This window comes from Labeo rohita, chromosome 24, assembly GCF_022985175.1.
Source record: "Labeo rohita strain BAU-BD-2019 chromosome 24, IGBB_LRoh.1.0, whole genome shotgun sequence".
In the NCBI taxonomy this organism is placed as follows: Eukaryota; Metazoa; Chordata; class Actinopteri; order Cypriniformes; family Cyprinidae; genus Labeo; species Labeo rohita.
The window spans coordinates 28,719,529-28,732,364 of NC_066892.1; the positions used below are offsets into that span (position 1 = coordinate 28,719,529).

Sequence of the window (12,836 nt, forward strand, 5' to 3'; positions counted from 1 at the left end):
AGGGTGAGGGAGGGGGAATCTCGTGCGCATGCGCAGACAGCCGCCGTGCGCTTCCCTGCATGGAAAACTGAAGCGGATCCATGTGACCCGCCTATCGGGATCAGCATCAGCGCTACACACCCATGAGCTCTGACCGCAGCCACACCGATCATCACGGCGACCGGCTTCGCTCGCGGTAAATACGGACGGAAGTGCAGTTTGAGGCCGTGTTCGGTCCGGTTCTGATGACATTGGTCGGGATGTGGAGGCTGCAGTGACGGGAGAGACAGACAGAGAGATCAGGGAAGAGGAATCTCCCCTTCCCAAGAGTCCTTGTGTCTCTGGATTACCTTTAGCTGAACGAGCAGACACAAAGGTAGGATCCAGCACTGCTGTCGAGGCGGATATGCTTATATATTGTGGTTGTAATGTTAAATCCAGACCGGCTGCTAATAGATGAAAGCTAATGAACATATGAGTGTGTGTGTGATGATGATGGCTAGCTGGACAGCTAGTGTGTGTGTGTGTGTGTGTGTGTGTGTGTGTGTGTGTGTGTGTGTGTGTGTGTGTGTGTGTGTGTGTGTGTGTGTGTGAATGAGTCTGTCCGTCTGTGTGAGAGCAGACAGTATAAATGACCCTTACAAAAAGTACTGATACCATAGTAGATGCTAATACCATGGTATACACAATAGTACTGAATGAGTCCCATAGTGTGTCACTCCTATAGATAGCATAGATCATCATTGTACATAATCAAAAGAACAATTGAATTGTTATGTCTTTAAACACATGACTAATGGGGTAAAAACCACAGGTACCATATCGTCTCTCCCAGGTGTTTATGATTGCACTGTAGTGAAGCTGCAGACTGTGACTGTCTGAATGTGAAAGCTGTTGTTGTGTTCAGCAGACCCAGCCCTGGCCTCCCTGGTCTATACACACACACACACACATATACCTACATACATGCACATCTAATGTGCTTTTATGTACTCATGTACATGCACAGACTCCTATTTCACTATGAGTGTGTTATGAATCATTCATTTCTTTAGTTAGATCAGCTTTGGATGTTGTAGATTTCTTTTGGTTGGGTTTTATCACTTTCGATTCGTTGTAGAACTGATGCTTCTTAAACTTGAAAGTAACACAAATGTATCTAAATGATGGTACTGGATGGCGTTTGTAACCTGAGGATCAGATGAGGCTATGTTTGTTGCTGTTGACTTGTCAGCCGTTAGTCACTTGTAACCCCACCCAGATCAGTGCTATTTTAGTATTATTTATACACTATAATTTGGAAGTAGCTTTTATTATTTATATATTTAGTATTTATTTAATATTAGTTTAATTTGTAGTCATTTTTGTTATGTGCTTTTGTTGTTGTTAGTAGTTTTGTTTTCAGTATTTCTATTTTATACTATAGAAAATACCAATTTCTGTTTCGTTATATTAGTACTTCAAGTTATTTTGAGTTCAGTTGAGTTAGTTGCCAAGATTTTAAGTTTTAGTAATATTGTTATGTGCTTTTGTCACTTTTATTATTTTTATACTCCTATTTGTTTCTATTATTATTATTATTATTATTTTTTAATAAAAATACTATTTCTATTTCTTATATATCAGTTTTATTAATTACTTTTTTAACTTGAACTTATTTTATTTTGGTAGCATTTCTAATTTTCATTTTAGTTGACATTTTAGTAATTTTTGTTATGTGTTTTTTTTTTTTTTTTTTTTGACATTTGTATTTGTTTATTTTTTTTATATTATGAAAAATAGATTTTTTTCTTATATTCCAGTTTTAGTTATTAGTGCTTCAACTTATTTTCAGTTATTTACTTATTTTTCTATTTTAAGTTTAATTTTAGTTTAAGTAATTTAAGTAATTAAGTTTGAGTAATTTAGTTGTGCTTTTGTATTTTTATGTTTTTTTAAATATTTATTTTTATATTACAGGAAAATAATATTTTATTTCTTATATTTGTGTTTTAGTAATTAGTAAGTTATTTTATAACTTCCAGTTTAATTTTAGTTTGTTTGATTAATTTAACTGTGTGATTTTTTTTTTTTTTTTTTTTTTTTTTTTTTTTTAATAATTATATTTTTATATCAATGAAAAATCATATTTCTGTTATATTTGTGTTTTAGTAGTACTTCAACTTATTTTAAATTTTCCATTTAATTTTAGTTTAAGTTTGAGTAATTTACTTGTGTGCTTTTTTAATATATATATATATATATATATATATATATATATATATATTTTTTTATATATATATATATATATATATATATATATAGTTTTAGTAATTACTACTTCTATTTTTATTTCTTAAAAAATTTCGGTTTTAGTAAATAGTGATTCAACCTTTCAGTTATCTACTTATTTTAATTTTTCAGTTTTAATTTTAGTTTAAGTTTGAGTAATTTAGTTGTAAAATAAAAAAGAAAAATATTTCTATTTGTTATATTTCAATTTTAGTAATTGGTACCTAACTTATTTTATAATTTTCAGTTTAATTTTAGTTTACGTTTAAGTAATTTAGTTGTGTGCTTTTGTCATTTTAATAATTTTTAAATATTTTTTTACATTTTATTTTATATAAAAAGTAATATTTCTAGTTCTAGTAATATTAATACTTCAACTTTTTTTGTTTCAATTAGTTGCCAAGGCAACCTTTCTCATTTGAAGTTTTTTTTTACCAAATGTAGCTTTATTTTAATTAACAAAATCAATATTTAGTAGTTTTAGTGTTAATTAACAATGACAACACTGACTCAGATATGACAGAAATGCTTTTGCAAATGCATAGGGAGTTTATCCGTCCCTGTTAATGCGTGTGAACTCTTTTTAATCAGTTGATTGTGAGGGAGTTAGGTTAGTCAGGAGAACATAAATGAGTTGTTTTAAGTGAAACGTCAATATAAAATGATGCCGTAAGCCATTTCAGTACTTCTGGGAAATACTGGGAAAATTGTTTCTCCAGTAACTGCTTCAGACAGGAGGACGTTTAAATTAAAAGCAATTTTGCTTGATTTATGTGATGACTATGAGTAGAATGTTACAGAAAGAAATGTGAACCTTATTTTTTCATTTCCTCCAGGTACACACAGGCAGTACATGATCTTCTCTGGAACAAACTCCCACCCTGACCCCTCGCTTCAGTGACCTTCAGCATCTTCACAGCCTCCCTGACCCGACCCGACCCGACCCGACCTACCAACCTCACAGCTCTCCTGTCTGTCCTGCCCCATAGCTACCGTTACCATGGCAGCAGCCAAGCCAAAAGGGCAGAACTCACTGGCTCTCCATAAGGTGATCATGGTTGGGAGCGGCGGTGTGGGAAAGTCCGCTTTAACTTTGCAGTTCATGTACGATGAGGTGAGGATGCCTTCCACACATTACTAAAATGATTTATTATTTGATAGTATCTGCATTCATGTAATAATCATTGTTATGAATCATCACTGGTTTTATACAGTTTATAGCTGGTCCAGATGGCAATATCAGCTGCATTGTCTGGTTTTGACCAAGAGCATCAACCTTTGTAGAACATCTTGGTTAAGCCTGGTTAAATCGGGTAGACTTCCAGCAACAAATCTTGCATATTCCTAGTTTAGTTTAGGATTGAGGACAGTATTTGGGAGCTCTAAGCATGACGTGGACCCTTTTCGCATACTGTAATGGTGCATTTCTTCAGTTATTAACATCATAAATCTAGCAAAGATTTGATTGAAAACAAATGAATGTACATTTATGAGATTTATGAGGCACGAGAATACAGATGACTGGGTAACTTGCATGCAAATTTGACATTTATGTCATTTCTGACCTCTGTAATCAATCTTTCCAAATTTGTTTACCTGTTTTAAAAAATAATAGAAACAGTAGTGGATTTTATTCTTTTGCTATTAGAGAAAGCGAGTGCACAAAAAATTATTTGTTGTAAGTTCAGTTCACCACTATGGACGTTTATTCCCAGTGTTCCCACTGAATTATGACAAAGCTGCTTGTTAGGGTTGTGACGATGAGGAAATTTCCCCACCGGTTAATCGACATGTGACAACACCGGTAATACCGGTATCACCGTGGGGGTGGGGGTTTCCTCTTTTCCTCTTTTTTTCTGCTTTTAAATAGCTTATAAATGCGTGCGTATTATACTTTGACTTTCAGTTTTGCGGGAATTGGCAATTCGGCGTCAATTGTTTGAATGGACGACAACGAAAGTACAAAAAAAAAAAAAAATCACTGATATTAAACACAGAACTTTTATTAACATAACGAAAAAAAAAACACAACGCCATTCTCTTTCTGTAAATTCGACTCCTCACGTGATAAATGAAATATGACGCATTGTAGCCATGTTCAGTTTTTAATTATAGTGCATGCTCTCGTCTTAAGTAAATTATTTAGAATTATATTTTCCATTTAATTCAAATAAATATTTAATAAAAAAACGAATACTTAAAAAAAAAAACAAAAAAAAAAAAACAAATGTGGGGACGGTGGAAAAGTGATGTCACCGGTGTTGCGTCTTAAAACCGGTAACACCGTCAACACCGTCTATCGTGGCAAGCCTACTGCTTGTTTTCAAGCTTTTTTATTAACAGAAACTGGGAGTATTGATATTAAATAAAACATGATTCAGTTTGTGACTTCAGAGATTTCAAGAACTGTATGTTCTTCAATTAAAAACAACAGTTAATGGGGGTAAAAATATATTTGTAAAATATTTTTATTGTATTATAATTATATAAAAATAAATGAAAAAAATATTTTTAAAAATATATAATGTATTAAATTGTTTTAGTAAAATATAACCAAAACAGTTTTTAAAAATTGTTACTTGATAAAATAAAATAAATATAATAAAAACAAAAGAAAAAAACTAATATATTGCCTATTCATTTTAATTTAGTTTAACTTAGTGTACTAAATTAACTGAAATAAAAATGAATAAAAACAATATAAATAAATAAAATCCTAAAAGTGACAAAAATACACAGTATAATTATTAAACCTTTAACTAAAATTAAAAAGAAAATAAAAAAATAGAAAAATTAAACTGATTCGATATAATAAAAACTGTAATAGTATCTCAATTATACTATAGAAACACTAATTATAATGTATTAGAAATACTTCTTACATGTTTTTTTGTTTAGACATTTAGATTATTTAATAATTGTTTAAATTAAGATCAGATTTTAATGTAATATTTTAGGTGTCTTGATTTCTCATCGGAAGTTTGCTGAAGCCCTGGTGTTTTTGTTATCAGTTAAAGGTCATAAACTATTTAAATACGACCCAATTTTGATTGATTTTTGTCTGAATGTAAACACCTTTACCCACCTTCTTTTCCTCAGTTTGTGGAAGACTACGAGCCCACGAAGGCTGACAGCTACAGGAAGAAGGTGGTTCTGGACGGCGAGGAGGTCCAGATAGATATTCTGGACACAGCCGGTCAGGAGGATTATGCGGCTATCCGAGATAACTACTTCCGCAGCGGCGAGGGGTTCCTCTGCGTCTTCTCCATCACCGAATTAGAATCTTTCGCAGCGACTGCTGATTTCAGGTGATTTACAACTCTGAGCTTATTTAATAGAGCGCTATTGATTTTAGACTTAAACTGTTGCTCTTTAATTGATGATCTTGTTTATGTCATCATCTTTTTTATCTGATTGTATTAGGGTTGGGCCACAGTGGTTATGATAGTTGGCCAACGAGTGACTAGTCTACTAGTTCAGCTTTTTTGTGGTACTTTAAATGTTCAATTAAAGGTTAAGCGCAAAAGCATTTAAATGCAAAAGCATTTATTTTCAATAAACGCTTAATGATACTTTCCTTACTCAGAGAGCAGATTCTGCGGGTGAAGGAAGATGAGAACGTCCCCTTCCTGTTGGTGGGAAATAAGTCGGATCTGGAGGACAGGAGACAGGTGAGCGCCGATGAGGCCAAAGCCAGAGCGGATCAGTGGGGCGTGTGCTACGTGGAGACGTCTGCTAAAACCCGCGCCAACGTAGACAAGGTCAGTACTACAAAACCAGATGCGCAAAAGAGTTATTAAGGATGTATTCCTAACCTGCTTTTTGGACTACAATTGCTATACATTTAAAACAGTTTATTATTAAAGGAATAGTTCACCCAAAAATGAAATTGTGCTAAAAATGACCTCATCCTCAGGCCATCCAGGATTAGGATGAGTTTGTTTCTTCATTGGATTTGTAGAAATGTGTCATTGGAATGTTTAGCCTAAACAATGTGTCATCACTGTCTCACCAATGGATCCTCTGCAGTGAATGGGTGCCGTCAGAATGAGAGTCCAAACAGCTGATGAAAACATCACAAGTAATCCACATCACTCCAGTCCATCAGTTAACGTCTTGAGCAGTGTTGGGGGTAACACATTACAAGTTACGTGCGAGTTACGTAATCAGATTTTCAGGTAACTAGTAGGGATGCTCATTTTAACCCTTTAACTGTTAACCGACAGAAAGAATTTTGACCGATTAATACAACCATTTAAACAGTAGTTTAAAAGGTAATTTAATTTTTTGTTTTTTTTTTAGTAATTTATCAAAATGTTTGAAAACATTTGCTGGATGGTTAAAATAAAATAAAATAGCATTTTTGAGAGAGAAAAAAAAAAAGAAAAATCACATAGGCCTCTAGCGTTAAGTCGCATTTTATTATTACATTCAGAAGATGTGGACACGAAATTTTTACAAACACTGTAAACATATGCTAGGCTATTTTAGTTTGCCTCACTCCACAAAAAAATCCTTTCAATTTAACAGTATTCAGAAAAGAACAAGAATGAAAAATATAAGAAGCTAAGCTATATAAACGACAAGCCAAAACAAATTTATTTAGGCTAAAGCGAAGCTGAAACTAACGTTGGGTGTCTCATACGGCACAAATCCAAATGTTTCCATATTCGAGATGTATTTGAATGGCAAAGTATTATTTATTATGTAAACCTGGTTTTGTACTTTCCTCATATTCCAATATCCACATAAAACTAATTGTTTGGAATAATATCACGGCAGTATGTTGATAACGATGAAGCAGTGTGATTTATTTATTTTTTTTTTTTTTTCCTCTCTCTCCATATGTTTGGCTGACTGTATTTTATTATCATAATGGAAAGGCTGTGTTGTCAAGTTAGCAGTGCTTAACTGTGTGCACATGTGCGGTGTCAGCACAATATCTCCTTCTAGTCATACAGCTTTATTATATTTTTCTGTTAATTATGTTTTTACGGTTAATAATTGGTTAACAAGCGTCGGCTGTCGGATAGGAAAAATAACCAAAATGAACATCCCTAGTAACTAGTAAAGTAGCGCATTACTTTTCAATTTCCAAAAAAATATCTGAGTTACTTTTTCAAATAAGTAACACCAGTTAACTTTGTTTTACCACTGACTGATTGACAGCTCTCCTCTCCCCAAGTTGGGGGAAACTGGAAGTAAGTGCAAAGGTGAACTCAGAATATGTGGCAAACCGGCAATGTTAAATGTTACTTAATTAATGTTTTTGCTGCTGACCTTCAATGATCCAATTCAATCATACTAATAAGCAAAAATAACATTAGACTAACATTAAACTAACATTTTAAACTGTGCTTCATTTTTTTTATTGCTAAAGAGTGTTAAAATTCTCCTGTGTTCTACTGTACAGATGCAAATGTACAAGGCTTTTACGTTTAAAAAAATAGAACTTTTTATGTTACATACAAAAAATCAAGCCAGTCCACATTTAAAAAGTAACAGTAAACATTACATAAAAAGTAACTAAGTAGCGTAATTCGTTACTTTTTTAGGGAGTAACACAATATTGTAATTAGTGATCGACCGATATTGATTTTTTATTACCGATACCGATACCGATTATTTGCATAATTATGTGCCCGATAACCGATATTTATTTACTGTTATAAAGTAAATCAGTGACTGAGTAATATAAGTCCATACTTCACTTTGGTTTTTCCTCCTTTAAGTCATCCCTAAAAAGTGTTGAAAATTAGCATATAACCAACAAATATAACAAACAAAACATCATTGTATTTTTCAACTGACATGTTATATCAAAATTACTAATATTGTTTTCGTCTTTCTATTCTGAAATGCCTGCTGACAGCACGGTTTATCTATGCATTTACATAGAAGTATACTCAAACTGTGATCGCTGGCAAAGATAATACATAAGTTCCTTAGGGTTGTACATATTTAGAAGTGTATTAGAAAAATAATGGTTATATAGTACATGTTAGTATAATTGAGGGTGTTTTAAACAAGTTACATGCGGGGGCCGTCAGAGCATCAACCCGGTGAGTGAACTTAGAGCCCTGCATTTCACCCCAAGCCCGATGGGCCCCGACTCTTTTACGTCCCTATGGTCGGGCTTCGGGCCAATATTCACGTCATAGCTCAGATACGGGCCGGGCTTCGGGTCTGTTTTATGCTTCTTTTTATTTTTATTTTTTTTTTACATCCACAATTTATGGTGATGAAAAAATTCCGCGCTGGTGAAAACAACACTAAACGTCACTTTCGCTTTCACTTTTGAGACCGGCTTGGAAAGCGTTTAGCGTCTCCATCAGCAGCATCAGCGAGCGCTTTCAACGCAGCGGGAAGAGATTCGCGTTCAAGTGCACGCAGTAAGCCAAAGCTTGCTGCAAAGCAAAAGTTATTACCATGAATGTGTCGAGGGGAAAATAGTAAGGAGAATTTTTAGATTTATTAATAAACTAGTGTTTTGATTTCAGGAAAAAAATGCCGATCCGGACTCGCGCCTTTAAAAAGCATCATTACAGATTACATAAGAGTTTTTGTTTTCGATTTGATTTATTTCGTTAAGTAATAATTTTGAGCTTTCTATAGGTATATTTATCATGTCTGTGCGGTTTGTATTCGCTGAGTTTCGGTTTATTTTTGTGAAGCGCTCCTGTTGAGACAACAGAAAATGCATAATGATTGTTTTATAAAAGCACCGTTTGCAACGTTTTGTTGATATTGTGAGTGCACAAAAATAAAAGGAGAGCCTTTACAGTTCCGAATGATGCATTACTCTACCTTTATGAGCAAAAATGACGGAATAAACAAATTGTTTCCACTGAAAGAAATGTGATTAGTGATCGCGCTGGCGCCTCCGTGTCCTGTAAGCAGCTTTAGCTTCCACTCTCCGCACAAACCATTGTGTGCCTAATAGCGCACATTTATCCAAGTTTAACACTGAAACTAACATTGCTTTATACTTTAACTCTTTTAGGCCTATATCTATAGATTTTATTTAAGGCAAGGATTATTAAGTGAGTGAGTTTGAGCTATTTCTTATGACAGTTTAAGCTTATATGTGACTTCATAAGACTATAATGAACACAAAACAGAGAGAGAATTAAATTTAGCGCTTTCATTTCCAACATGTGCTGATTCATGGCTGTATATTATTTAATTCAGGCAAAGTTATGTTTATTGGGACAGGACATGAATTAATTTACGTGACTGTAAGTTCGTCTCTATTTCTTAGAGCCAAGCTGCATAAACTAGTTACATATCAGGCATTTATGTATCACATCTAATATGAGCATTAATGTTATATTAAATAAAGTTGACTAATTACAGCAAAGCAAGAAAGCAGGCTATGCTTTACCTTTGCACGCAGTTGTTGCCGGGTCGCGCTGCATGCGCGCAATTCTCAAAACAACCACAAGATGGCGGCGTTTATCGGTGAACCCGATATTACAAAACCGATAACCGATTATGGTAAAATGCTTAAATATCGGGAAAAATATCGGTAAATCGATATATCGGTCGATCTCTAATTGTAATGCATTACTTTTAAAAGTAACTTTCCCTAACACTGATCTTGAGAAGATAAAAGCTGAAACAAATCCATCAAGACGTTTTTAACTAAAATGCGAGTCTGTAATCCATAATAACATTTCCTCCAGTGAAAAAGCGGTCTGGTCTGAATCAGGAGAGAAATCTGCACAAATCAAGCACCATTTACAAGCCAAAACAGCTCTAAAGACATATGTGGTTGGATTTTGATGTGAGAGACAACAGGAGATGGACTTTTTCACTGGAGGAAGCATTATTATGGATTACGGACTCACCGGTATTTTAGTTAGAAACGTCTTGATGGATTTGTTTCAGCTTTTGTCTTCTCAAGATGTGAACTGATGGACTGGAGTGGTGTGGATTACTTGTGGATTATTGTGATGTTTTTATCAGCTGTTTGGACTCTGTTTGGATTCTGATGGCACCCATTCACTGCAGAGCATCCATTGGTGAGACAGTGATGCAATGATTAGTCTAGACTTGTTCTGATATAATGGATAAAAATGGGTTGTAAAGAGCTTATTTTGTTCACTTCAAATGAATTGTTGTATTGATAATACAAGCAATTTGGAATTTAATTGAAATAATGCATTTTCCAAAATTATATCATGTCTTGATTGCAGGTTTTCTTTGACCTCATGAGGGAAATTCGGGCTAGGAAGATGGAGGACAGCAAGGAAAAGAACGGAAAGAAGAAGAGAAAAAGTCTGGCCAAACGAATCCGCGAAAGATGTTGCATTTTATAGTGTCTGTGATCATTTACTCCTCTCCTTTTGCATATGTACCTGTATGTTCTATATTTTTGCCAACTAATCCTCATCTGCGATGTTTCCTGGTGTTTGTGTGTCCAATTAGATGAAGGACCAGGACAGTCTGGCACAGCTGATTTCATAGATTCATGCAGTCCAACTGGACTCTCTTAGTGTCAAATCAGTAGTACTGTCCAGAGGCACAGGACGCTATTGGTGTAAGTGGACTAGCATATGAACACTTCCTGTGCAAGAGAGCTTTTTTATTTTTTTTTTTATTCAGGTTTGTTAATGAGTTCTCAGGCCACCTCACCTTTTTTTTTTTTTTTTTTTTTTTTTTTTTAATAAACACAGTTCTACCTGGTTTTAACATCAGTCTTGGGTGATCCAATCTCAAATAGACAACACTAAACACAGGTGAAAAAGGTGTTTGAAATGTCCTGTGATTCAGTCACTTGGGGGCCAGTAAGATTTTTAATGTTTTTGAGTCTCTTCTGCTCACCAAGGTTGCATTTATTTGACCAAAAATACAGTAAAATTGTAAAATATGTTTACAATCTAAAATAGCTGTTTTCCGTGTAAATATATGTTAAGATTTAATTTATTTCTGTGATGCGCAGCTGAATTTTCAGCATCATTACTCCAGTCTTCAGTGTCACATGATCCTTCAGAAATCATTCTAATGTGCTGATTTGCTGCTCGACAAACATTTATGATTATTAGCAATGTTGAAAACAGTTGTGCTGCTTATTATTTTTCTGGAAACTGTCATGCATTTTATTTTTCAGGATTATCTGATGCATAGAAAGTTCAAAAGAACACCATTTATTGTAAACTTTTGTAAAATTATAAATGTCTTTACTGTCACTTTTGATCAATTTAATGCATCCTTGCTGAATAAAAGAAAAAAAAACCCTACTGAATCTTACTAAAACAAAGGTTTTACATGTATGTTTGGATCACCTGAAAAGGATGGTAAAGCTGGTGTAAAGAAGTCTTCTTTAGCAGAGTCTCTGGGCTTAAAGCTAAAATGAGTGTGTGATTGTTACTACTGTAATGTTGGATGACTCCATTTATTTCAATTACAATTTACGCTTTATTAACTTGAGGGGTCTTAAAACTAAAAACACATTAGTGGAGCTAATCATCAGGCTTTAGAAAAAAAAAAAATAGACAAGCTTTATGGCAAAGTGATGCATTGTCAAAAAAAAACATGCTGTCAATTTTTATGTTGGTTTGTGGCTAAGCAGTTAGTATTTGTTATGCATAAAGTGCAGTACACTAACAAGCGATGAGATTTGTGTTACACCAGTAACCAGTTACAGTTCCTTTAATTACTTAAATATTCCAAGCAACTTGTCAGAACCAGTGGGCGAACAGGAAGTTTAGTGTACTTGACTTCCTGCTGCCTTGATGTCCATTGTGAATGTGACACTCACCCGTACTTACTGCGTCCACTCCCTTTAGTGTCTGACCATTTCAGAATCAGAGGCAGCTGGAAGAACAGGGCAGAGGATTTGCATCAGTTATTGGAAGATGACACAGCATATTAGATGTGGCACAGCTTGTACGAAGACAATCTTATGCTTTTTATGTGATGTGAAAATCCAAAACGTATCAGTCTGGACTGCTCGTGCGCTCCTGCCCCACGGTTCCAGTCTTAACCAGAGAAATGCATTGTCATTTTAATGTATATCAATCCAGTGACTGTTTTTTTTTTTGTTCATTCAGCTTTTCTGCTTTTTTATATATGTATTGTTAATGTGAAAGCTTATTTCAGCCATTTCAAAAAAATAAATTTTTCTAATTTAAATGTGCTTTATTATTCACAAAAATATGTGTATTTATATATAGTACTTACTTTTTTTCCATTATACCTCTGTATTGATGGGAGGCTCGTTTCTGCCATAAATAAATACATATTTCCAATATTTAAAAATAAACAAAATCTCACAATTCTGACTTTTTTCTCTCAGTTTTCTGTTTTTCTCAGATTTGTGAGAGATATATATATATATATATATATATATATATATATATATATATTTTTTTTTTTTTTAACTATTAATTATTGTTTTAAAACAGAATTACAAGATGTAAACGTGAAATTGCATGAGAAAAAAGTCAGAACTTTTTTTGAACCACATTTGAATTATTATTATTATTGATTTTATTATTGTCATTACTGTTGTTGTTATTATTTATCAGATGGCAGAAACAGGCTTCTGTAGTACTGCATTTTAGAAAGTAAATGATTGTGTG

The 12,836-nt window shown here is 33.8% G+C and overlaps 1 protein-coding gene across 1 annotated transcript; it reads left to right on the forward strand.

The window, feature by feature from the left end:
* The first annotated feature begins 51 nt into the window (after positions 1 to 51).
* Positions 52 to 12,387, forward strand: ralaa (v-ral simian leukemia viral oncogene homolog Aa (ras related)). The gene is made up of 5 exons (XM_051098670.1): positions 52 to 355; positions 3,087 to 3,364; positions 5,350 to 5,558; positions 5,837 to 6,011; positions 10,449 to 12,387. The coding sequence occupies exons 2-5, from the start codon at positions 3,251 to 3,253 to the stop codon at positions 10,569 to 10,571; spliced, it is 621 nt and encodes a 206-aa protein (XP_050954627.1). The 5' UTR covers positions 52 to 355; positions 3,087 to 3,250; the 3' UTR covers positions 10,572 to 12,387.
* Positions 12,388 to 12,836: the final 449 nt, after the last annotated feature.